Source organism: Megalobrama amblycephala, linkage group LG7, assembly GCF_018812025.1.
Source record: "Megalobrama amblycephala isolate DHTTF-2021 linkage group LG7, ASM1881202v1, whole genome shotgun sequence".
NCBI classification, from domain to species: domain Eukaryota; kingdom Metazoa; phylum Chordata; class Actinopteri; order Cypriniformes; family Xenocyprididae; genus Megalobrama; species Megalobrama amblycephala.
In genome coordinates this window covers 54290818-54316707 of record NC_063050.1, presented here as the reverse complement: position 1 = coordinate 54316707, position 25890 = coordinate 54290818, and the positions used below count along the sequence as shown (strand labels likewise).

Below are 25890 nucleotides of genomic sequence, written 5' to 3'. Positions count from 1 at the left end.
GGCTTGGACCCGGAAACGGCGTTCCTTACGTCATGACTTAACAAGCCGATAGTCTTTGATTAAAGTTGCATTTGTTACTATAGCAACAGTAAACAACCAGAGCGTTTTCTTTCAGAATCATCATAAGAGAAATGTTCCATATAAAGAGGACAAAGAGGGTTATACTTACTATTCCGTGAAGAAAAGTTAGTTTAGGATTAGTTGGAAGAGTGCATGATATTCTAGGGTAGTCCGTGTAAGCATTAGTATGTTTATTGTACCTGGAACACTTTAATAAGGTTGTGTAGCCATTCACACTATCCTGCACTATAGTTAAAGGTGCTCTAAGTGATGTCAAGCGTTTTTAGGCCAAAACATTTTTTGTCACATACAGCAAACATCTCCTCACTATCCGCTAGCTGCCTGTTCCCTGAACACACTGTAAAAAAACGCGGTCTCTGTAGTCGCCACAAGCTCCAAAAACAGCAACAAAAACTACCTGGTGCAGACCACGAAACATAATAAACATGCTCCAGCCAATAACCGACAAGAATGATTTTAAATGCGCGTTCATGACTGTTTCAGGAAGCACGGAGGGAGGGGGAGGAGGAGCAGGAGGGAGGGTCTAGCTAGCCTCTGTTTTGTTTGACAACACTTCGAACGTCAACAGGAAGTTACTCCGCCCAGGATCGCTTAGAGAACCTTTAACATGAACTAACAATACTTTTAAATTTTGGCTTATGTAAATTTCTACAAATGCCAATTTTTATAGGCTATTAAAGTTATGAAACATAATTAAGAACTAACATTAACAATGGACAAAAGGTTGTTTTTTGCCCTTAATCTCTGACCTCCTGAAAGCCGCTGTGTAATTCTCACCCTGACTAAGAAACATTGGGGGGAGCATTTCAATAACCCAATGAATGCATATAAAACTGCAGAATCTAATTAATCGCATCGCATCGAATTTTAATATGAATCGTCTCGAATCGAATCATTCTGAATTGGCAAAAATCGTTCTTGAATTGAATCAAACACCTATGAATCGTGAATCGAATCGATTCGCTGTCTACCCAAAGATTCACAGCCCTAGTCCAGGATCAAAAACACAGGCAAGGCTAGGCAGGACAAGGAACAGACAGAATGCAAACAAAGGGCTAAACAATACTCGGCCATGTGTGTGTGTTTGAGTGCAACTTATAAAGTGTTACTGATGGGAAACAGGCGTGAGTGTGTGATTAGTTCCTAGGTGGGGAATTGTGGGAAATGGAGTCCATATAATCAGAATAGAGCACGGACCCAGGGCACATGTAACATATACTATGTTAAGTTAAAAAAAAACAAGAAGATGCTTTAACAGTATTAGTATTAATCAATATAATCATCAGTGTCCATCAGTTGTACATTTAGAAATCCTTCATTCTGAAGGGCCCTCTGAAGTGTTCAGTTTTGAGCACTTCGGTTTGGAACGACCCTTCAATATGGCGGCCATGATTGTTTTCACTCCGAAGTGGAACTTCAGTAGCTGCGCAAAACGTGAAGATCGCGCGCACAGAGAGGAACGCAGAAACTAGTTGTCAGCGCTGTCCTGTGATTTATCACTTAAGTAGCTTAGAAACTCAAAACTTATTATAGCAAATTTTTTTTTTTTACTTTTGAAGGAACTATTTACAACCCACAGCTTCACAATTAATAGAGAGACGGTATGACTAATTCACACACGCATTATCTTTATCTGATTTACAATGAGCAGAAATCTGTAAGAAACGTTACTGATATGCTGATAGTGAGCTGTTATGTCAGATCACTCTTTCAATAGGAAAATATATTCCACCTTTAATAGTCAATCATATTTAGAGTCGCTACAAACCTTGTCAGTGAACTGTGAGGGCAAAAATAATGGTTCATTAATCGTAATCGAGGTCAAATGTTCAATTAATCGAGGTTTTGATTTTAGGCCATAATCATCCAGCCCTACTACCAACCATGACCACTATAATGCATGAAAAATGACCTCGCCAGATGATGGAGGCCAGAGATTGTGCTCCATCTCGTCTTTAAATGTATTTAAAATTGCTTAATGTCTCTCAAAACAAAGAAACATGAAAATAAGTCCTTATGAAGGAGAGCGACTGAGGGTTTTAAAAATCAAGATGAATTGTGAAAACACCTAACAACGTTTTTTCTGTGAAATGTTTGGCTGGTAAAGTGTGATTGTGCTGTTATTCTCTCTTCAAATATAATATCTTGCTTTCATATTTTATTATCCAATTCTAATGCAATCACATTCAGATGCAGGTAAAGTAAATCACGTTCTTACCCAGATCTATCTCATAGAGCGGCTCACTGGTCTCCTCACTCACTGTGTTCTTCAGTGTACAGGTGTAGAAGTTTCCACGATTTCCTTCATATTTGACTACTAAAGTCTCTCCTTTCGGATGGTGTTTTGAACCCTTCAGTGTTTCTCCAGTAGAATTCTTCCAGATGATCGTTTCACTGTACTCACATATTAAATTCACAGCATCAGGGTTATCTTTACTCTTCTCTATTTTTATTACAGGTTTGGGGACCCGCTCTGTGAAAGAAAAAAGAAAAATCAGATGCTAATACCATGGCATTTAATACAATTTTAATACAAACTAACGTCCAAAAGAGCATCATTGTACTAACAATTTAGAAAGGACACGTGGGTTACACCCCTACTCTTTATGAGAGATTCAGGACTTCGTTTAATGTGTGATCCAATATATATACTGAATGATTATCACATATCATGGTATTTACATGGTTTTTCAAGGTATAGGTATACTATGTTAAGTAAAAACAAACAAAAAAACAAGAAGATGCTTTAACAGTATTAGTATTAATCAATACAATCATCAGTGTCCATCAGTTGTACATTTCGAAATCCTTCATTCCGAAGGGTGATGGCGCACAAGCTTTGAGTCTTGAGTCTTCACTAAACTTTGTCAGTTGTATTTCTTTAAGGTTTGCCAGTTTGGACATTCAAGCGATTTTAGACGATTGGATGTATATTATTTCGAACTACCGTGCTCGCGCAGCTGCATTGTGGCACAAACACTCATACAAACAGTAGCTGCGCAAAACGTGAAGATCGCGCACACAGAGAGGAGCAGAAACTAGTTGTCAGTGCTGTCCTGTGATTTATCACTAAAGTAGCTTAGAAACTATTTACAACCCACAGCTTCACAATTAAAGGGTTCGTTCACCAAAAAATGAAAATAATGTCATTTATTACTCACCCTCATGCCGTTCCACACCCATAAGACATTCGTTCATCTTCAGAACACAAATTAAGATATTTTTGTTGAAATCCTCCGTGAGGCCTGCATAGCCAGCAATGACATTTCCTCTCTCAAGATCCATTAATGCACTAAAAACATATTTAAATCAGTTCATGTGAGTACAGTGGTTCAATATTAATATTATAAAGCCACGAGAATATTTTTGGTGCGCCAAAAAAACAAAACAAAATAAAGACTTATTTAGTGATGACCGATTTCAAAACACTGCTTCAGGAAGTTTCGGAGCATAAATGAATCAGTGTATCGAATCATGATTCAGATCGCGTGTCAAACCACCAAACTGCTGAAATCACATGACTTTGGTGATCCAAATCATGATTTGACACAAAAGATTCATAACGCTCCAAAGCTTCCTGAAGCAATGTTTTGAAATCGGCCATCACTAAATAAGTCTTTATTTTGTTTTGTTTTTTTGGCGCACCAAAAATATTCTCGTGGCTTTATAATATTAATATTGAACCACTGTACTCACATGAACTGATTTAAATATGTTTTTAGTACATTAACGGATCTTGAGAGAGGAAATGTCATTGCTGGCTATGCAGGCCTCATTGAGACATCCGATTTCATCAAAAATATCTTAATTTGTGTTCCAAAGATGAACGAAGGTCTTACGGGTGTGGAACAGCATAAGGGTGAGTAATAAATGACATTATTTTCATTTTTGGGTGAACTAACCCTTTAATAGAGACGGTATGACTAACTCACACACTCAATCACTTGTACTGAAGTAATTTATCTGATTTACAACAAGCAGAAATCTGTAAGAAATGTTACGAACATATAAAATAACTGCTGATAGTGAGCTGTGATGTCAGATCACTCTTTCAATAGGAAAATATATCCCACCTTTAATAGTCAATCATATTTACAGTACAAACCTTGTCAGTGAACTGTGAGAGCCAAAAAAGAAACAAAAAAAAAGAAACAAAATAATGGTTCATTAATCGTAATCAAGGTCAAATGTTCAATTAATCGAGGTTTTGATTTTAGGCCATAATCATCCAGCCCTACTACCAACCAAAAATGACCGCGCCAGATGATGGAGGCCAGAGATTGTGCTCCATCTCTTCTTTAAATTTATTTAAAATTGCTTAGTGTCTCTCAAAACAAAGAAACATGAAAATAAGTCCTTATGGAGGAGAGCGACTGAGGGTTTTAAACATCAAGATGAATTGTGAAAACACCTAACAATGTTTTTTCTGTGAAATGTTTGGCTGGTAAAATGTGTTTGTGCTTTTGTTCTCTCTTCTAATATAATATCTTGCTTTCATATTTTATTATTCAATTCTAATGCAATCACATTCAGATGCAGGTAAAGTAAATCACGTTCTTACCCAGATCTCTCTCATAGAGCGGCTCACTGGTCTCCTCACTCACTGCGTTCTTCAGTGTACAGGTGTAGAAGTTTTTTAGGTTTCCTTCATATTTGACCACTAAAGTCTCTCCTTTCGGATCGTGTTTTGAACCCTTCAGTGTTTCTCCAGCAGAATTCTTCCAGATGATCATTTCATTGTACTCACATATTAAATTCACAGCATCAGGGTTATCTTCACTCTTCTGTGTTTTTATTACAGGTTTGGGGACCTGCTCTGTGAAAGAAAAAGAAAAGAAAAGAAAAAAAATCAGATGGTAATACCATGGCATTTAATACAATTTTAATACAAACTAACGTCCAAAAAAAGCACCATTGTACAAACAGTTTAGACAGGACATGTGGGTTACACCCCTACTCTTTATGAGAGATTCAGGACTTCGTTTAATGTGTGATCTGATATATATATATATACACTGTACCTGGTACTGAATGATTACCACATATCATGGTATTTACATGGTTTTTCAAGGTATAGCTATACTATGTTAAGTAAAAAAAACAACAACAACAAGATGCTTTAACAGTATTAATATTAATCAATATAATCAATATTCACTCACCCATAACAGTCAAGTTGAATCTCTGTTGCTGCTCTTTACTGTTGATGTCAATGGTATAAACTCCACTATGTTCGACTTTTAGATTAGTTATAGTGATTTGTCCAGTCTTCTCATCAACAGTTGTTGATGTCTTTGAATCTCAGATTCGGGATTAGAGTTTCTCCTTCATCCCATTCAATCGCCTTGTTAACAGTTCCAACAGTGTTTCTGTGTTTCCAGATGATGCTGGTGACAGAAGGAATGAATTTGTCTGGACGAAAAGAAACTTGATCACCCACTGCTTTCATCACATCTACAGCTGATGGATAAAATATGAGAGAGTATGTTAGTCAACATTCAACAAGCAAGTCTCTGTCATTCACTACAGTCATTTAATATTTGTAAATTAGGTTACAATACACTATGATATCATTAAAAACTAAACAGCTTTAGGGTCGACAAAAATAGATGCTGCACCAACTTCAATAAAATGTAATAAACATCATGTAGATCTACCTGAAACAGCTTCTGTGCTGATGAACACAACCATAGAGACCAACAACAAGCTTCGAAGGGACATTTTTGTAGACAAAGTACACGTTGATGCACTTTTCTTCATCAATATATTTTCCTCAGAATGTCTTTACACGTACGAGACGAGGTGTAAGAATGGAGAATACAGAGGAAGTGCGAAAACGGAAACCACAAACGTGTGGCATTGAGTTGGTCTTTCACTCTGATCTGTGATGTAGGACACAGTTTTGATGTTTATACTCCATTAAAGAAACAACAATCTCCATCTGAATTACTTTTTGTTTTAAATAGAAGTATTAACACATTTTACATTAACATTTTTAGTTCATGTCCAGAAAAAATGCCTTTCTTCTCTCATAGAAGTCATCAAATTGTTTCCCTTCTTTTCCCACTTCTTTTCCATTTCCTAGGTTACTGATTATTCTCTTGTTTGTTGCTATGAAGAAAAGGAGGACAGCTTTCTCCAGCTCCAGCATTACAATGACAACACTTCAGTAATGGGAAGAAAAGATTATCTTTTATTTAGTTCTTATATGTAGTAGGCTAAACAACATCAACATAAATCTCTATTTCCTTTACAAGTCAAAAACCAGGAGAAAAATGTCACTAACCCATTACCCACTTCCTAATATAAAGAAAGTGTCTCACAGCAAACCAACCACAGTCACATCACGAAGTTTACAACAGCTGGATCTGAGGCAGGAGACAAACTCATCACCTTGATATCTAAATTACACAAAATGTCTCCGAGCCAAAAGATAAAACTAAGCAAAGGTTTGTAAAGTCAGTGCGGCGCAGCAGACAGAAAGATCAAAGATCAACAGACGGTTCAGAGCTCCAGATGATTCAGTAAATCTGAGATTTAGAGCCGATGACCAGAAAAATGTGTCAAGAAGATCTTTACATTTGAAGAGTCACAAGGTTCATGATGAGCATCAGTCAATCACTGTCATTTCTGAGGGGAAAAATGCTCATTTTTAATGTATATTTTAAAACAGTTCAAGTTGATCATAGACTAATGTCTATTTGATTTGTGATTTTGCACATATTAATGATTTTCCACAAGGAATTAAGACGTAAACTTACTCTGGACGTCTTGTGTCTCTCACAGCAATCAGCACAATAACCTTAAACAACAACAGTGAGACTCAATCATTTACAGTCAACATGAAATCATAATCAAGCCTTTACTTTATTAATACACATTCCTACTGAACAATTAATGAGTGCACGCTTTACTAAAAATGTCTATCTTCACAATCTTTCATCAAAATGATCTTTCCTTTTCTTCAAGGTTTAAGCATTATATATTTAATTAATTGTTTTAGCAAAATTGGCTTCATTCTGATTTCACACAGATATGGCCTAACCTAATAAAAAACATATATTAAGCTAATAAAAAAAAATTGACGCTGGGAAACATTTAAAGATCAGAATTAGATTATTAAAAATAAACAGTGAAATGCAGTGTAAGAACAGAGAATATAGAGGAAGTTTGAAAACAAACCACAAACATTAATGTGTTGTTTTTTCTCTAAGGGTTCAGCAGTTACTGCTGCCATCTTGTTCATCTTCATGACAAACGTCTGATATCAATGTCTGTCACAAGTGTGTGTCCAGCAAGACTGTCAACCATGACCACTATAATGCATGAAAAATGACCACACCAGATGATGGAGGCCAGAGATTGTGCTCCAACTCTTCTTTAAATTTATTTAAAGTTGCTCAGTGTCTCTCAAAACAAAGAAGCATGAAAATGAATTTGTCTGGACGAAAAGAAGCTTGATCACCCACTGCTTTCAACACATCTACATCTGATGAATAAAATATATTTTGGTCAGAATGACTTTTACACGCACAAGATGTGGTTTAAGAACAAAAAATACAGAGGAAGTGCAAAAACAAACCACAAACATGTGGCATTGAGTTGGTCTTTCATGTACCTGTAATGTAGGACACAATTTTACATGTGTTAATGTTCATACTCCCCTAAAGAAACATAAACCTCCATCTGAATAAGATTTTTTGTTTTAATTAGAAGTCTTAACACATTTTACATTTGATAGAATTTTATTTAAAGTGATTTAAATACATTGCATTCAGTGTTTACGACTTTATTGGTTCATGTCCTGAATCAAACTCGTCACATTAGCACTGTTAGCATAAAACAATCCCTTTGCATTAGTTGCTAAATTAAACAGAAAAAATGCCTTTCTACTCTCACCAAAGAAAAAATGACGCAGAATGTTTAGTGTAAAATTTCCTGTCAGGTTTGTTTTTTTTTGTTTTTGTTTTTTTTCATTGTTTCCCTGTGTTCTGTTCCTGTTTCCTTTGTTCCCCATTTTCCCACTTATTCTCCATTTCCTAGGTTACTGATTATGACTTGTTTGTTGCCATGGTTACTAATTGCTTTGTGTACCTGTTTCTTGTTCAGTTTGTTTTCTTCTGTGTTTTAAGCCCTCAGTTTAGTTTGACTCATTATTGGGTATTGTCTTTACTTTAGTAAAGCTGTTGGGATCCTCTACTCCTCTATCCTTGCACCCTGACATATGTTTTGTGTGTGTGTGTGTGTGTTTTCTTAATACTAATTTTTAGTAGCTATGTATTTATACACAACTCTCTGTTTAGTGCCAGTAAGATATTCTCATCTTGTCCCTCCTTGAAAACAAAGTATTTGCATATGTTAGTGATGGGAAGTCTGGCTCTTTTTAAAGATTCGGCTCTTTTGGTTTGGCTCCCTTAGGAAAGCCGGCTCATACGGCTCCCAAATGGCTCTTCATTTAGTATCATTCGGAGCCTTCTATTTTAGCCCAATTTAGCAATTGTGAATGGTTTGTGTGTTAATAAGCATTTTTTATTCAGTGTTTTCATACAAGCCTTATTTTTATGCATTTTAATACAGTCTACTATAATTTAACATTTAAATAAACTTTAATTGAACAATTGAACACAGAACCACCGCAAACAAATCAAATAAATAAAGGCATGTATGGCAAATAAATGCAGCCAAATACTGCTTCTTTTTCAGTTTTCGCTCATTTTTTCACTTTCCCCCCAACACACTTGCGTTTAAATCCGGCTCCCCTGCCTCTCTCTGTACCTGTACCACTACACTCACTATCCCCGGAGCGTGTTTCCCCCTCCTTCATTCACATAATGGTATGATCCTAGTCTGTCCTCCCATGTGATTGGCCACATGGTGGCCCATTCAAAAACAGTCCCGCCCCTGCCTGCTGCTGAAGCTTCGGCTCTTCTCGTTCGCTGCATAGAAACTCACTAATATGTTACAGTAGATTCATACAGTATATTCAAGTTTATGTTATTCATAAATGGTTAGAGTGTTTGTTTTAGGTTTTGAGCAAATGATAAGCACAGATAAAAAAAACCCAAACACATTACAAATGTTTTAAAAGATTCATTTTAATAGCAGTCATATACAGTGAAAAGGAATTATAATCAGGAAAATGGCGATAGTAACTACAGTGACTGGAGGAATGACAGTCAAATATAATCAATTTTGACAGAACAAATCCTGTGTTTGAATCAATTAAAGGGTTAGTTCACCCAAAAATTAAAATTCTGTCATTTATTACTTACCCTCATGCCGTTCCAAAAAGACATATTTTAAGAAAAATATGTCTATAAAACAAATTCATACCTGGAACATATATTTATGATCAGATTTAGGTTAGTAAATTACATTATTATGGAATTATGGCCAAATCTAAAGAAAAACATAAGCATATTCATCTTATTTTCAGATTAATGTCAGATCTCTCTCATAGAGCGGATCACTGGTCTCTTCACTCACTCTGTTCTTCAGTGTACAGGTGTAGAAGTTTTCTGCATTTCTTTTGTTTTTGACTGTGATGGACTCTCCTTTCGGAGTGATTTTCGAACCCGTCTGTGTTTCTCAGCAGAATTCTTCCAGATGATTGGTTCACTGTACTCACATCTCAAATACACAACATCAGGGTTATCTTAACTCTTCTCTATTTCTATCACTTTAGAGACCTGCTCTGTGAAGGAAACAATGAAAAATATATGAACGTTCAGTCCACAGACAAAACAAAATGAAATCAGACACAACCACACTAGCTTTGCAGGAAGACTTGTGACAGTACTATGGTACAATGATGGTATCAGATAGTAATACCTTTATGCAAACCATAACTAACAATAAAGTATTATAATAATATGCTGGTATTTGGACATGTACATTAATCATGGAAGTACCATGTAAATACCATAGTATTAATCAAAGTATCATGGTATTACAATCTGATGCCGTTATTGTACAATGACATTGATTTTTGTTTTTCTTTATGTAATGCAAAGTAAAAACAGCCATAATAATAAGATGCTTTAACAGTATTAATATTAATCAATATAATCAATATTCACTCACCCATAACAGTCAATGTGAATCTCTGTTCCTGCTCTTTACTGTTGATGTCAATGGTATAAACTCCACTGTGTTCAACTTTTAGATTAGTGATAGTGATTTGTCCAGTCTTCTCATCAACAGTTGTGATGTTTTTGAATCTTGGATTCGGGATCAGAATTTCTCCTTCATCCCATTCAATCGCCTTGACAGTTGAAGTGTTTGTGTGTTTCCACATGATACAGGAGGAATGAATTTGTCTGGACGAAAAGAAACTTGATCACCCACTGCTTTCATCACATCTACACCTGATGAATAAAATATAAGAGAGTATGTTAGTCAACATCAGCAAAAATAAATGTGCAAACTTCAATAAACTGTTTTAAACATCACTGACCTGAAACAGCTTCTGTGGCGATGAACACAAAAACGACGACCAACGGCAAGCATCGAAGTGACATTTTTGTTAGATAAAGTACACGTTGATGCACTTTTCTTCGACAGTATATTTAGCTCAGAATGTCTTTTACAGGCACGAGACACAGTATATGAACAGAGAAAATAGAGGAAGTGTGAAAACAGAAATTTTAAACATGCATAACTGTGCTGATCTTCACTTTCACTTCACATTTTTAAAATGCATATCATGCAATGTTCATACTTCCCTAAAGACACATTAATCTCCATCTGAATTTATTTTTTTTTTAATAAAAGTCTTAACACATTTTACACTTGACAGAGGATTTTATTTGAAGTTATTTACATTGCATCCAATGTTTACTATTTTATTATACAGTGCATTTATATACAATCACTCTAATCAAGTATTTAAAACTCAGTTTGATGCCACTAAGAGATTCTCATCTTGTCCCTCCTTGAACATAAAGTATCTAACATATTTAACATGCATATTTATATTCATAAATTAATAACCTTAAGATGAACTTCAAACATTGTTTATGCGGCCCAGCAAACAGAAAGGTCAAAAAAACAACGGTCAAAGTTATGAAGGCAGAGACGGTTGATGATTGAGTTCATGATGAGCAGAACTGTGGCAGCATCAGTCATTTACTCACAGCTGTTATTTCTGAGGGGAAAAACAGTACAACCATATTATACAAACATATAATAATGATTTTCCACAGCAAATAACACAATCACCTTAAAGTCATGAACTCATAATCAACCTTATCAACTTTATTAATACGGATGTTTTGTAAATTATTTATGAGTTAATAAATGTTAGGATGCTTGTTTTGAGTTTTGAGCAAATGATAAGCACAGATGAAAGAAAGAAACACATTTAAATGCACAGTAGTTGTCTTACCGTGAAAATCAATTATAGTAAATGGATGATGATGACCATAATGATTGAAGGAATGACGGCTGCGACGGCACATCCTCTGTTTGATTCTAATGAAGGAGAAAAGATATCATGCATTATTGAATTATGGCATAATCTAAATAAAATCATAGTTACATATATTAGGGGTGGGTGATATGGCAAAAATGTCAATAAATTATATTTATAAAAATATGAAATATAAAATATGAATTTTTTTCAGGAAAATCATGATTCACGATTTGATCACAATTTTTTCATGTTGGTCTTACTATTTTGAAAGTGAATGAGAAGTTATCATAAGTGTCTAAATATCCAAGGATCAGCATTCTCCCTCAAACTGATTTTTTCTACAATGTCACCAAGGTTCACTCCGATCGGCCTGACGGGGGCGCTACAGTGGTCAAAAGTGCAAAATGTCTCTTAACTCCTAAACCACTAAGCGTAGTGTAACTATGAAGCTAAAATGATGCCATAAAGAATCGCATGCGCAAAGTAATATTTGTGGAAGTATACACAAGATAAGTGTAAATTAAATTTGCATGCGCAAGAGAAGATTTGTAAAGGTGTAAATCGCATTTCAAGCATAAGAAAAAATGATTTGCAGCATTTTACTGTTATTCCTAAGTGCAATTCATGAATTGTGAAACTGCAGCTTTATGCTAAAGCAAAATAAATATGATCTATATTCTTCTGAGTTCCATTTTTCCATGCATACACTTTTAGCACTTTTTTTTTCCTGCCGAATTTCAGCCAAAAGCATTGCAAGCATGTGAACAGTGAATTGCAAGCAAAAACAACAGTTAAAAGAACTGCAAAATGGATCTGTATGTGTAAAAACAAACTGTTGCAAAGGTAAAGCAATGATAGATTACTATGAAGGTAAAGCAATTAGATTGTGTTGGTCATTATGTAAATGATTTGACTGTGTCTGTGTTCTTTAATTTGCACGCCAGCAGTAGATCACGTGCAAAACCTGCCATTCCCATATGCACATTTGTATAATTGCGCTCTCACGCTAATTAGCCCTGTTTATTAAATCTGGCCCCTTATTTGTTTCTTTACTCTTTTGTATTTGTCCCACTGTTTGTAATTTGCATCTTTGTTCTTATGTTTAATAACAATAAATAAATTAAAAAGAGCTATATCAAGACATTTGTTATACCGTGAAATTTTTTTTTTTGTCATATCGCTCATCCCATGCATGATACTATGATATTTCTTCAAAAGCAAATTGTGGAGGTTTTTCTAATCATTCACGATCAAAAATCGTAATAGAGTACATCAGGGATGACGTATTTTTGTAGGCCAACAAGTTAACACAACATTTATACATTTTGAAGCCTAAATAAAGTCATCAGATATAAAAAGCTAATAGTAACGGACTACAGCACACCATGGTCGCGGATCAACGTCACCACCACCAAACTTCCTCAAACTTTATTTAGAAAACAACTTTACTTAAAAACACGCTAGCTGATTATGATCTGCGCTGTGTATGAATACTTAACCACTTTCTCATGACAAATGCTGTCCAAATGTCCTGTTTGTCATGATGACGTCTAAAGTCCCCGCCAAAGGAAGTAGTCCCTTTTAGCAACTTGTTAGCAACCGCCGTTTTTAAGACACAAATAAAAAAATCACAAGCGGGTTATAACTGGTGTGTTTTATGTCATAGATCAAAACGTGAAAATATTTAGAGGCTTTGTTAACCACAGACCTTATTTCAGGTGATTTAGCAAAAACACATTCAAAAAACCCATTGACTTTAGGGGCGATGGAACCGGAAGTCCTAAAATGTTAACTCACTTCCGGGTTTTGCCTACAGAAACACGTCATCCCTGAGGTACTCTGTATCGCACACCCTTAACATACGGGTTATGGTTAAAGGGATAGTTCACCCAAAAATAGGGTGACCAAATGTGCCATTTTCCCAGGACGCGTCCTGTCCAGGATTTGTAAACTGCCTATAATGGCTTGAGCCCTTGCCTCTTTAATCGTGAAAGTGGTCATATCGATGTGCCCCCTGAACGTGATTTCTAAACGGAGGTCTGTGCAAGCCACTGTTCTTATTGACAGTCTTCATGCAATGCATTAAAACGTCGTATTTGCAATGCTTTGACCGTACTCTGTAGATCCAGCCTTCTCGCGAGCCACGATTGGTCGATTATGTATAATGCACGCTATTGGTAAATTAATTTTTTATTTTTTACCTTCCGCAAATATGAAAACAAAACCAAAACTACATTTTATGCAACTTAGAAATCCTGGACAGGACGTGTTCTGGGAAAATGGCACATATGGTCACCCTACCCAAAAATGAAAGTTCTGTCATTATTTACTCCTGTGAGGGAATTTTTGAACTAATTAATAATTAACTAACATTTCTTTTCTTCTACAGGCCTAATAATAATCTAACTTTGAAATAGAGAAATAGTCACTAGGACTGAGTGTTGTAAGTGGAAAAATTCTGACTAGACAGCATCCTTCTGAGGATAAAAAAATAGTCTTGTTTTAACCTATTGAGTAATCTGAACTATTAACCTGGTGATATTTTTGGATGATCTTGTGATTCATTTGTTCTAATCTAAATTTATGCGGGACAGAAGAACTGAGATGTTTTACTTGAATCTAAACCAGTCGTATTAAGACTGATGATAATGAGTAATAGATCATGCCATACTGACTGTGAAGTGTACCTGAAATCCTATAAAACCGGTTGTATTCCTTTGTTTGGAGAGAGATTCTCTGGGATTGATGAGAACTCTCCCGGCCGTGATTAAAGCTTTGAAGGACAAAAACTGGAGTCTCTGTTTATTGCTGCAGCAAGTCAGGTTAGGAAACAAGGTTTAAGGGGGTCAAGACGTTAACCTGAAATATTATTGAGTGTCGATTAGGAGACACTCCAGGAAGGTAACTTTAGTCAGGTGCATCTTGTAAAAATCTACCACGCTCCCCCTCAAGTTGTTCCAAACCTGTATGAATTTATTTGTTCTGCTGAACACAAAGGAAGGTATTTGGAAGAATGTTTGTAACCGAGCAGATCTCGCCCCCCATTGACTACCATAGTAGAGGAAAAAAATACTATGGCAATCAACAAACATTCTTCCAAATATCTTCCTTTGTGTTCAGCAGAACAAAGAAATTCATACAGGTTTGGAACAACTTGAAGGTGAGTAAATGATGATGAGAATTTTGATTTTTGGGTAAACTATCCCTTTAATGTCTCACCAGCGTCTCACCTTTAAACAGATCTCTCTCAAAGATCGGAGCACTGGTCTCCTCACTCACTGCGTTCTTCAGTGTACAGTTGTAGAAGTTTTTTGGATTTCCTGTTTTTTCAACTGTGATAAACTCTCCTTTTGGATGGAGCGCTAAACCCGGCAGTATTTGTCCAGATGAATTCTTCCAGACGATCTTTTCACTGTACCTGCATGTTAAATTCACAACATCAGGGTTATCTTTGATCTTCTCTTGTCCTATGACAGGTTTGGGGACCCGCTCTGTGAAACAAAGAAACAAATATGATCATTCAGTCCACATAAAAAAACTGAATGAAATCAGACACAACTGCACTAGTCTTGCAAAAGGTGTTATGACAGTACCATGTACAATGACGGTATTAGACAGCAATACCATGGCACTTCATTGCAAACCATGATTTAAAAAAAAAAAAAAGTACTACTACAGTGTTTTTTGGACATGTACCATGATAGTACTGTGGTACTCTTGGAAATATCTTGGAGTACCATGTAAGTACCATGGTATATTAATCAAAAGTAGGGCTGTCAATCGATTAAAAATTTTAATCTAATTAATTACTCTGTGATTAATTAATCTAAATTAATTGCATACATATTTTTTTGCTGTGAAAGTATTAAATATTTCAATTCAAATGAATCAATGCATGGTTTTTCCTGGGTCAAAAATGGTTTTCGGTGGTGACAGACATGTTTATCCACACAAACAGTTAAAAGTGCCCTACCCACGTGATCTGCGAGCGATACTTACAATAAAGTACCCGTCACTCTCACTGTAATTCTTTCTTGCCCTCTTTGCAAAAAAAAAAGTGATTTTATAGCTTTGTAAGAGAAGATGCTTTTTTGCTAAACCTGAAAAGTATTAAAAAGTAGCATTTAGAAGTTATATTAACTAATAATATAATTTTCTACCATATACAATTGAATGCACCAAGCTAACAACAACTTCCTTTGTTCTGGTTTCACCTCACTCCAGTCTAAACTAACTAATTTTATAGGTAGGCCTAATTTACTACACATTGACATTTAAATAACCTGAAAATATTGTGGATTATTAAGGCTAATTTTACTAACCACTCTTGCTAAATGGGGTAAGCACACTTATGTTCTCATTTCAGAGTTGTTCTAATAAATGATTCATTATAGAACGTGTGGACAGATCAGTTGTTGTCATGATTCATTAAAATGAACCTGTTCAAATGAGTCATTAGGTCGCGAATTGGACCCTAATCAAAAGATTATGGTATTACAATCTGATGCCATTAATGTACAATGAGAATAATGGCACTGTATGTGAGGCAAAGTAAAAGAGTCAATATTATAAACACTACAGATCGTTAGACAATACATTTAAAAAAAATGGAGAACACAGCACCTAAAGAAGTACATTGTAACAATTACGATTTTGCAATTATGAATAAAAAGTATAGTAATCACAACTAACAGTAGTAAGGTGAGCCTCAGCATCACGTCTTCATGTTTCGTCCGGCCTGAGGACTTGGTAATGTCGTCTCTTGCCAGGCAAAGGAAGAAAAAAACATCTAGCTTTGACAACATTCTCCACACCTTTCTCTGCCTCGTCCACCACCTCTTTACACAAACCAAAGAATATACACTAACAAGAAGCGACACTCAATAGAATATTCCATTGAAACACCGGCGCCCAGCAGCAGCCCTGCGTTTCCACCATTTTCAGGTGAAAGCGAGTCGGCAGTCCACTAGTTTCTATGGCAATATCAGCTGCTTTGTTAAAAAAACGTACATTAAAGCTGAAATCAAACCTGAATGATGAAAACACAGAATAAAATACTATCACTAGTGATCAACAGTTTATTTTACACACTTTGTGTTTAAGTCTTCTACTTTTTTCACAAAACCTTTGCTCTCTAGAAACCCAGTTTGGGTTAAATTTATTTGAAGTTCAAGTATTAGCATTATAAACACTGAATTAATACCAATATATGGAATTAAATTAAGGACATCAGGGCCGGATTATCCATAGACGGGATTGGGCGAGTGCCCTGGGGCACCAGCCAATAGGGGGGCACCAAGTGATTAAGATAATGATTTTTTTTTTTTTTTTTTAAATCATGTTTTGTATATATTTAGCTGGAAAGATACGAATACAAAATTAACACTTAATGATACAATATATACAGAGAGAATATAAAGAGCCCTGCCCCTTTGATCGCGAAAGTGAAAGTGCCCGGTTTGCGGTTGCATCGCGGTAGAGATACGCGAGACCCAACGCAACAGAGTGTGGCGCGGGACAAGATTTGTTGGGCGCGGGCGTTGAGACACTACTCGTGTGCGGGTTGCGGGACAATCCAATGATTCCTGCGGGAAGCGGGCGGGCGGGAGCGGGACTGAAAAATCCGTCCCATCCGATTTTTCAGTCCTACATCGCGGTGCCCCCGCGTTCCCATTTCTGTGCATGCCGCTGCATGGAGGACACCAGGTTTATTCTTGCCTATTTATTGGGAAAATCTTATTAAAACCAAAATTATACGCCTATGTGGTGTCCCATGCACTGACAACCATATAAACATTCACAGTGCTATCTAGGTAGTCCGTTCACGGTGGCTGACGATTCTGTTATTTCGGTCAAATGCAGGCAAATTTCGCTGTGTATAAAACATACAATACGCTTCAAATGATTACACATAATGTAAATGTTCATGTACAATTTATTTTACCTAGGAAGCTCGTATTTATGATAATTCCAATGGCACGTGAAGGCAGAATTAATTAACGATTTTGCATGCACAAATTCTAGAAAAAAAGATTTTCTGCTTATAAGGCTTATTTACTATTATTTATCAGCAAATATGTGACGCTGTTTTGGAACGTTTTCTCTTTTAGATGGTTACTTAGATGCTTGTAAAGTTCAGTGTGTGTGTGTTGCTGCTGCGCACGTCTGTGTTGCTGAATTCAGATTGCTTGCAACCGTCTTTCTTGGGCTTGCTTTTTTTATTTTTTTATTTTTATACGTATATGGTTTTGCATGTAGTCCTCATATATGCCTTTTATGATGGAAATAAAGATATTTAGTATATGTTCATGTTGCACTAGCATATAAGTTGAATTTGAGTAGGGGTGTGGGGGGCACTTCAAATGTGGTCACCCTAGGGCACTACACTGTGTTAATCCGGGCCTGAAGGACATGCATCAGAAAAACTGGGAATGTTGGACAATAAATATATGAATATAACAGCTCGATTTTGCAGTGTTGTCTAATGTCCGTTAAAGCAAAAGTGTCCAAAAGGAATTATGTGATAACGGACACAGCAATGCATCATGTCATAAGATCATTACGCCTGTTTCACACATAATCCGTATGCAGTGCGTATGTGTTGCTGAAGCAGGAAGCGGCCATTATGCTTTCACACAGCACACGTTTGCAGTGCGCTACGAGACTGTTCGAGTTTAATATTTACTAAAATGAAAATTCATCAAAATTGTAACGTGTACTCCAGATTTATATTTATACATTATGTACACTTTCAACATAGCCTACTTATTTAGATGTACATTGATACATTAAGACGTTTTATAACTACTTCACGGTCTGCCCTATATAAATGACATACTAATTAGACATACAAATGTATGTACAACGAGCTATTTAATGCGTAAACTTAAATGTATACACCTACATGCTGATGACATTTAGCTGCAAAGTGACGACCCCCCCCCCCCCCCCAAAAAAAGATAGCAACACTACTGTATTCACGAACAACATATAGGCTTTACAGCAATAATATGTTTGTAATCATTTTGAAAAACCATAAACATAAATAACGTAATGTTATATTCATTACGCTGACAGTTGCTGGAGTAGTTTAGTACACGTAAACATGACACAAAGATTTGAAAACTTACTGTTGACACTAACAGCCGACGAAACTGCTTCCCATGCCTTTTCCTTCGCATTCAAATCTTTGTACAATACATTCTGCGGGTCATACAGAATTTTATGTTTTTCCTAGACCAATTTGGTGTTTGCAAACAGCGATGACGTTTTTTGTGGGCGGAGTCCAGCTGGTTGCAGAAAATGACAGTTGAGCAGTAGAAGTCTATGGAAGCCACGAAATAAAAGAATAAAAAAAGTTAATTTCGAGTTTATATCTCACAATTCTGACTTTTATTTCTCGCAAATCTGAGTTTACATCTCACATTTCTTACAAAGAAAAACAGAATTGTGAGATTTACTCGTTATTCTGTCTTTTCTGAATTGCAATTTATCCCGCAATTCTGACTTTTCCCCCCCTCAGAATTGTGAAATAAACTCACAATTGCGAGTTATAAAGTCCGAACTGGGAGTAATAAACACGTAAATGCAAGAAAAAAAAAGTAGAATTGTGAAATAAAAATTATTATGTTTAAAAGTTATCTATGTAAAATATTATAGGTTTAAATTATTTTAATTATAATTATTTCATGCCGTGTAACTGCTATGTATGTCCTCTGAGCTGCATATGTGAATTATGTAGACTTACTGTTTACATCAAATTCCTGCTTTAATAGTAGACTAATCCTTGCAGGTGTCATCAGTCCAGTCTATGAAACGTCTCTGTTTATCTTCAAAGGACGTTTTCAACGATGATTTTCTTTAAAAATGTAGACTATATTTTTTGCATTCCGATTCCAACATCCAGAGGCACAACAAAACATTTTTCTCTTATTCTGTGGATTTTGCACATTTTCCTTCAATTGCTACCGCTATTTTTCTGCAACCAGTATGCGCGCGCAGCTGCAAGTGACGTAATTGTGACGTCTGCTCCAAAGTGGTTTAGGTCCGCCTGTCACGTCATTGCCTGCTGGGATGCGATTTTCCCTCCAACGATGGGGAAAAACATATCTGATCGCATTATGCAAGTAAACGCTGTTCATTTTTTAAAAATAAAATAATTGTTTTGAAATGATACAACTGAACTGTGAAATTGAAATGTTTCCTTTTGGCATGAATATAGCTTGTTGCTGGCATGGCGTTAAATCATTAAAAAAAAAAAATCTTTATGTAATGTACTAAATGTACAAAGTAGTTTAAATGTGCATAATTTCTTTTTTTTTTTTTTTTTTTACAATTTCAGGTCAAACCATGTTCATTTTGCCCACACACAATCTGCAGCACAGCAAAAATAGACTCGGTCGCTGCACTGCTGCAGACGGACGGACCGCAACCACGTGCGGTGTGAACGCTCTAATCCGTTAATTGGGTGCGTAAAAAAATACGCAACGCATACGCACTGCAGACGGATTATGTGTGAAACAGGCATTAGGATTGTAGCGTGATCCATTAAAACGTACAATATATTTCAATTCAGACCTAGATATTATTACTATTACTCCACTAGGTCTGAAAAATATTATTGTTCGCTGCAAACATGATGATCTTAAATCTATTAATTATTAATTTATTATTAATAAATAAGAAAAGTCGCATAAAATGGAAATACTCAATAAAGTAGGCTAACTACGTTACCTCAGGTGGTTGGATTGGTAAAATAAAACATATAAGACAATACAACATTTACTGTTGGAGCGATTTTGGGTGTGTAAGATGTGAAGGATTCAGTTAGTATTTTCACCTCAAAATGGCGGCCGCGACACTGGAGCGCCATCTAGTGTTTGTTACCCAAAAGTATCAAAGTGTTGTCTTATGTTGCTTACATCCAACATTCAGTGACTTAATTCTGAGTCAGTTTTGGCACTCTGAACTGACTATGTATAGTTGGTTTGGTCACATCATTAAATTAAGTGTGAAAAATGTTTAGTCATTGTGTGTAAACAATGACAACAGGGCTGTAGCGTTTGTGTGTTTTAGTGGGAGAGAATGTGTTTAGAGTTATGCAAAAAAGAGTGCATGAAATTTGCAAATGGTGTCTGAACTTCCTTGTTTAATGTTTTACAGAGAGTAAATTATTCGACAAACTGCTTTAGGCTATTGGGAATTTGGTTCAGATAATGGAGTTTAGTTTAAGACTGTAATATTAATCAATAATCAGTATTCACTCACCCATAACAGTCAATGTGAATCTCTGTTGCTGCTCTTTACTGTTGATGTCAATGGTATAAACTCCACTATGTTCGATATTTAATTTATCCATAGTAATTTGTCCAGTCTTCTCATCAACTTTTGTGATGTCTTTGAATCTTGGATTCGGGATCAGAATGTCTCCTTCATCCCATTCAATCGCCTTGACAGTAATTCCATCAGTGTTTATGTGTTTCCAGATGATGCTGGTGACAGGAGGAATGAATTTGTCTGGACGAAAAGAAACTTGATCACCCACTGCTTTCATCACATCTACAGCTGATGAATAAAATATGACACATCATTTCCAGGAAGTGAATATAACTTTAAGGTAATAACGAAGTTACAACGTAAAAATAATGGAAACACAGAAACTCTTTTCAGTCATTTGATATTTGAAAATTAGACAATTTATGATAATGTTTAATTATAACTAACTGTTTAGGTTTGCCAGGAACCGCTCGTCATTTCCAATAAAAAGTTAAAAACTTACCTGAAACGGTTTCTGAGGTGATGGACACAACGATGGTGATTAAAATCAAACGTCGAAGTGACATTTTGTTAGAAAATGTACCCTTTCATTCACCTTTCTTCTATATTTTGATCAGACACGTGAACACGCCCGGCACGAGGTGTGAGAAGAGAGATGTAAAGGAAGTTCAAAAACTAGACACGGAAAAACATGAAATATTAATATGTTGGTTCTTCACTAATATAAGCAAAGAGTTACTGCTGCCCTCTGGTGTACATTGCAAATGTTTGATATCGATGTCTAGCAGAAGTGTGTGTCCAGCAGCAACACCACCATCCACGAGCCTTACCTGACCACGCGAGATGATGATGGCAGATCAGAGCTCGTTCGGCAGGGGGCGCTCTATCTGTCTGTCTGTTTGAATGAAAGTCAGTGGAGGAGATGCTTCAACATTACCAATCTGGGTGCTGGATCTTTTTAGCCTGGACATATTAATTTTGGAGTGAATATTTGGGGTGTGCTCCCAAAAACAGTAGCTGTTTTATAATAACTGATTTGCAGTAATGTAGCCTACATCCTTTTTTTCTTTTTGACATCAATAATTGTAAATATGTACAAACTGTGATGGACACAATTTAAAATTGATTCAACTTTTTTTTTGTAATATGCATGTTCATACTTCACTAATGGCACAAATCTGAATTTTTGTTTCAAAAAGAAGTCTCAAGATGCGTTCACATTTTACATTTGACAGAGGATTTTATTCAAAGTGATTTACATTGCATTCAATGTTTACTATTTTATTGGTTCATGTCCTGCATCAAACTCACACCCTTTGCCTTGGTTAAATTAAACAGAATAAAACATCTTCTCTATATTATATTATCTATATAAAAGAAAAATTAAGCAAAATGTTTTGTGTAAAATTTACTGTCATGCATTATATGTTTTTTTTAAAATATATAATAGAATTTTTTAAATGCTATTTCTAAACAATCACTAAACACCCCTAATGCAAAACTCTCTGTTTGGTGCCAGTAAGAGTTTCTCATCTCGTCCCTCCTTGAAAACAAAGTATCTGCATATTTAACAGTAGATTCATAGATTCAAGGTTTCTTGCGCATTCAGTCTTTTCAGTAGTTTCATTCCAAATAATCTTTTATCTGACTCCATGTTATGACCTCGAATTTAGTTTAGAATGTCAACTGATTATTGGTCTTTTGTATAATAATTTGGCTTTACATTTGAATATTTTATTTAACTCTTTGCTTTTATTGTACTCGTTCATTCGGTTCTCAGTGTCGCACAGGGTCCTCGCACTGGCCATTCATTAACATGCTTGCTTTCTCTAAAAGTATTTGGTTTAGTCCCCCATAGATCTATATACACTTGAATTAAAGTAACACTAACTCTAGTCAGAGGTCACAACCACTACTACAGATAAGCCGACCAATATTACTTCTCTTATAGCAGCTTTGGTTTGGTTATGCCATGGTTTCCCATGTACACTTAGCTAGAGTAACATTACAATAAACAGAGGTAAGGCTGACCCTATTTAGGTTGGTCGATCAACATTTGGAAATTCCCATTTTAGCCTTTACAGTCTAAGTACACTTGAACTAATGCCAAGCGTTAGTCGGAGCTCTAAAATCACAGTCGGTGTGCCCTATGCTCCACTCAACTGGACTTTAGTCCGTTACTAACCTGACACAGATTTGCGGTAACACTAGATACATCGTAATCTACTGAAGTCAATAATTTCAGAGTAAGTCAGAATAAAATCAAATGTGGCAATTTATTAGTCAGGTAAATGTATCATGCCAATTACATAATCAATTCAAAGGTGGTCAATACAAAACATCAAATGCTCAGAAATAGAGTAAGATGCATACCTGACATGAAAAATACACATTGCTGAGCTTCATCTGAATACAGAGTTGTGCCGAGCCTTTTGCAACATTTCTTTAAATACTCAGACCAAGACAAAACATCCCCCAATGTGGGGCATGAACTTACAATCAGAATTTGCATTGACTAGGGTCACAGACCTCAGGGGTTCGCACCTTGCTGTGGAAGAGGAGGTAGTTTGGATGAAGGACCCTGGGAAAGGGGCACACCCACAGTTGCAACCAAAGTATCTGTAAACTCTTAAAACCTTTAATACCTTTAGTTTACTTACATGTAGACGAGACCATTGTACCAGTTGCACTGAGACATTTCAAACAATACTAAACATTGTATAGCATTCTTTGATGATTGTTCACATTAAACCATATAGATTTTGGGTGAATTTCATGTCATCTCTGCATGTAGAGAGAAGAGATGGGGGAAGAGGGTGAAGGAAGTTAAGGCAGATGCTGAGGTGTGATTAACTCAGTGTGATTGCGTCTCGGAAGGGGATGTTAATTTTGCAAGAGAGAGTTCAAATGTTAATTTCCTTTGTTTTCTCAAAGAGTCGCCCTTTCTTGGTCCAGGCACTCTGGCATCAGTCTTACAGCAGCGTCAATCATACACTCACAGCTGTTATTTCTGAGGGGAAAAACAGCACAATTGTTTAATTTACATTATAAAACATATAATAATGATTTTCCACAACAAGCTTAATCTTGTAATTCTTGCATCTCCCACAAGCAGCACAATCACCTTGAATTGTGAATGATTCATGAGTTCATGTTAATTATAAATGTTAGAATGTTTGAGTTTTGAGCAAATGATAAGCACAGATGAAAGAAATGAAACACATTAATAAATAAACACAGTTGTCTTACCGTGAAAATCAATTATAGTAAAAGCATGATGATAATCATAGTGATCGAAGGAATGGAGGCTGCGACGGCACATCCTTTGATTGATACTAATGAAGGAGAAAATATATTATGAATATAAAACCAATTCCTGGAACACATTTAAATGATCATAGTAAGGTTATTAAAAGATTAGTTCACTTCTGAATGAAAATTACCTGATAATTTACTCATCTCCATGTCATCCAAGATGTTCATGTCTTTCTTTCTTCAGCTGCAAAGAAATGAAGGTTTTTGAGGAAAACATTCCAGGATTTTTCTCCATATAGTGGACTTCAATGGGGTTCAACGGGTTGAAGGTCAAAATTACAGTCTCAGTTCAGCTTAAAAGAGCTTTAAACGATACCAGACGAGGAATAAGAGTCTTATCTAGCGAAACAATTGCTCATCTTATATATATATATATATATATATATATATATATATATATATATATACTTTTTAATCATAAATGCTCATCCTGCACTGCTCTGTGATGCGCCACGCATGACGTAATCATGTTGGAAAGGTCATGCGTGACATAGGCGGAAGTACTGATCCAGTGTTTACAAAGTGAACGTTCAAAGATTAAGTCAAAAGGGGCTTTACAAAAATAAGATAAAACAATGATATCAGACGATTTTGAAGTTGAAGGAGAAAATTAGAGTTTTTCGCCCTACCGCGGTACTTCCGCTTACGTCACATGTGACCTTTCAACGTAATGTGTGGCTGATTGCAGAGCAGTGCAAGACGAGCATTTGTGATTAAAAAGTATATCATTTTTATTCATTTTAGAAAATGACAGATGGTTTCTCTAGATAAGACTCTTATTCCTCGTCTGGGATCGTGTAGAGCTCTTTGAAGCTGCACTGAAACTGACATTTGGACCTTCAACCCGTTGAACCCCAGTGAAGTCCACTATATGGAGAAAAATCCTGGAATGTTTTCCTCAAAATCCTTCATTTCTTTTCGAATGAAGAAAGAAAGACATGAACATCTTAGATGACATTGGGGTGAATAAATTATAAGGAAATTTGAATCCTGAAGTGAACTAATACTTTAAATAACATCTTGCATTACTGATTTATGGCATAATCTAAAGAAAAATACAAGTATTTTCAAGTTACATACCGTGTCCCTTTGCTGATTCTTTAAACAGATCTCTCTCATAGACCCGAGCACTGGTCTCCTCACTCACTGTGTTCTTCAGTGTACAGGTGTAGAAGTTTTTTGGATTTCCTTTCTTTTCAACTGTGATAAACTCTCCTTTTGGATGGAGCGCTGAACCCGGCAGTATTTGTCCAGATGAATTCTTCCAGATGATCGTTTCACTGTACTTGCATGTTAAATTCACAACATCAGGGTTATCTTTGATCTTCTCTGGTTCTATCACAGGTTTGGGGACCCGCTCTGTGAAACAAAGAAACAATGAAAAAGGAAGGTATTTGGAAGAATGTTTGGAACTAAGCAGATCTCGACGCCCGTTGACTACCATAGTAGGGAAAAAAAATACTATGGTACTCAATGGGGGGCAAGATCTGCTTGTTTACGAAAATTCTTCCAAATATCTTCCTTTGTGTTCAGCAGAACAAAGAAATTCATACAGGTTTGAAACAACTTGAGGGGGAGTAAATGACTGATTTTTGGGTGAACTATCCCTTTAATGTATCGCCAGCGTCTCACCTTCAAACAGATCTCTCTCATAGAGCGGATCACTGGTCTCCTCACTCACTGCGTTCTTCAGTGTACAGTTGTAGAAGTTTACTGGATTTCCTGTTTTTTCAACTGTGATAAACTCTCCTTTTGGATGGAGCGCTAAACCCGGCAGTATTTGTCCAGATGAATTCTTCCAGATG

The 25890-nt window shown here is 36.0% G+C and overlaps 1 protein-coding gene and 1 long non-coding RNA gene across 3 annotated transcripts in view; both read right to left on the bottom strand.

Moving 5' to 3' along the window:
• Nucleotides 1-25890, bottom strand: part of LOC125272904 — a 34026-nt gene that overhangs the window by 2870 nt on the left and 5266 nt on the right. Inside the window, exons 1-4 of one of the 2 annotated variants that reach the window (XM_048198083.1) lie at nt 21273-21588; nt 20762-21058; nt 4643-4897; nt 2300-2554 (exon numbers count right to left, since the gene is read on the bottom strand). In XM_048198083.1, coding sequence (XP_048054040.1) covers nt 2300-2554; nt 4643-4897; nt 20762-21058; nt 21273-21336 — 871 coding nt within the window. In that variant the 5' untranslated portion in view covers nt 21337-21588. Of the gene's footprint in view, nt 1-2299; nt 2555-4642; nt 4898-10164; nt 10346-20761; nt 21059-21272; nt 21589-25890 lie in introns of those variants that run through there. The other variant, XM_048198082.1, reaches the window with a different exon arrangement.
• LOC125272914 lies at nt 23028-24270 on the bottom strand. Its single transcript, XR_007185966.1, has 3 exons — nt 24214-24270; nt 24020-24105; nt 23028-23780 (listed from the first exon to the last, which is right to left on the bottom strand). It is a non-coding gene; the product is annotated as an uncharacterized LOC125272914 (long non-coding RNA).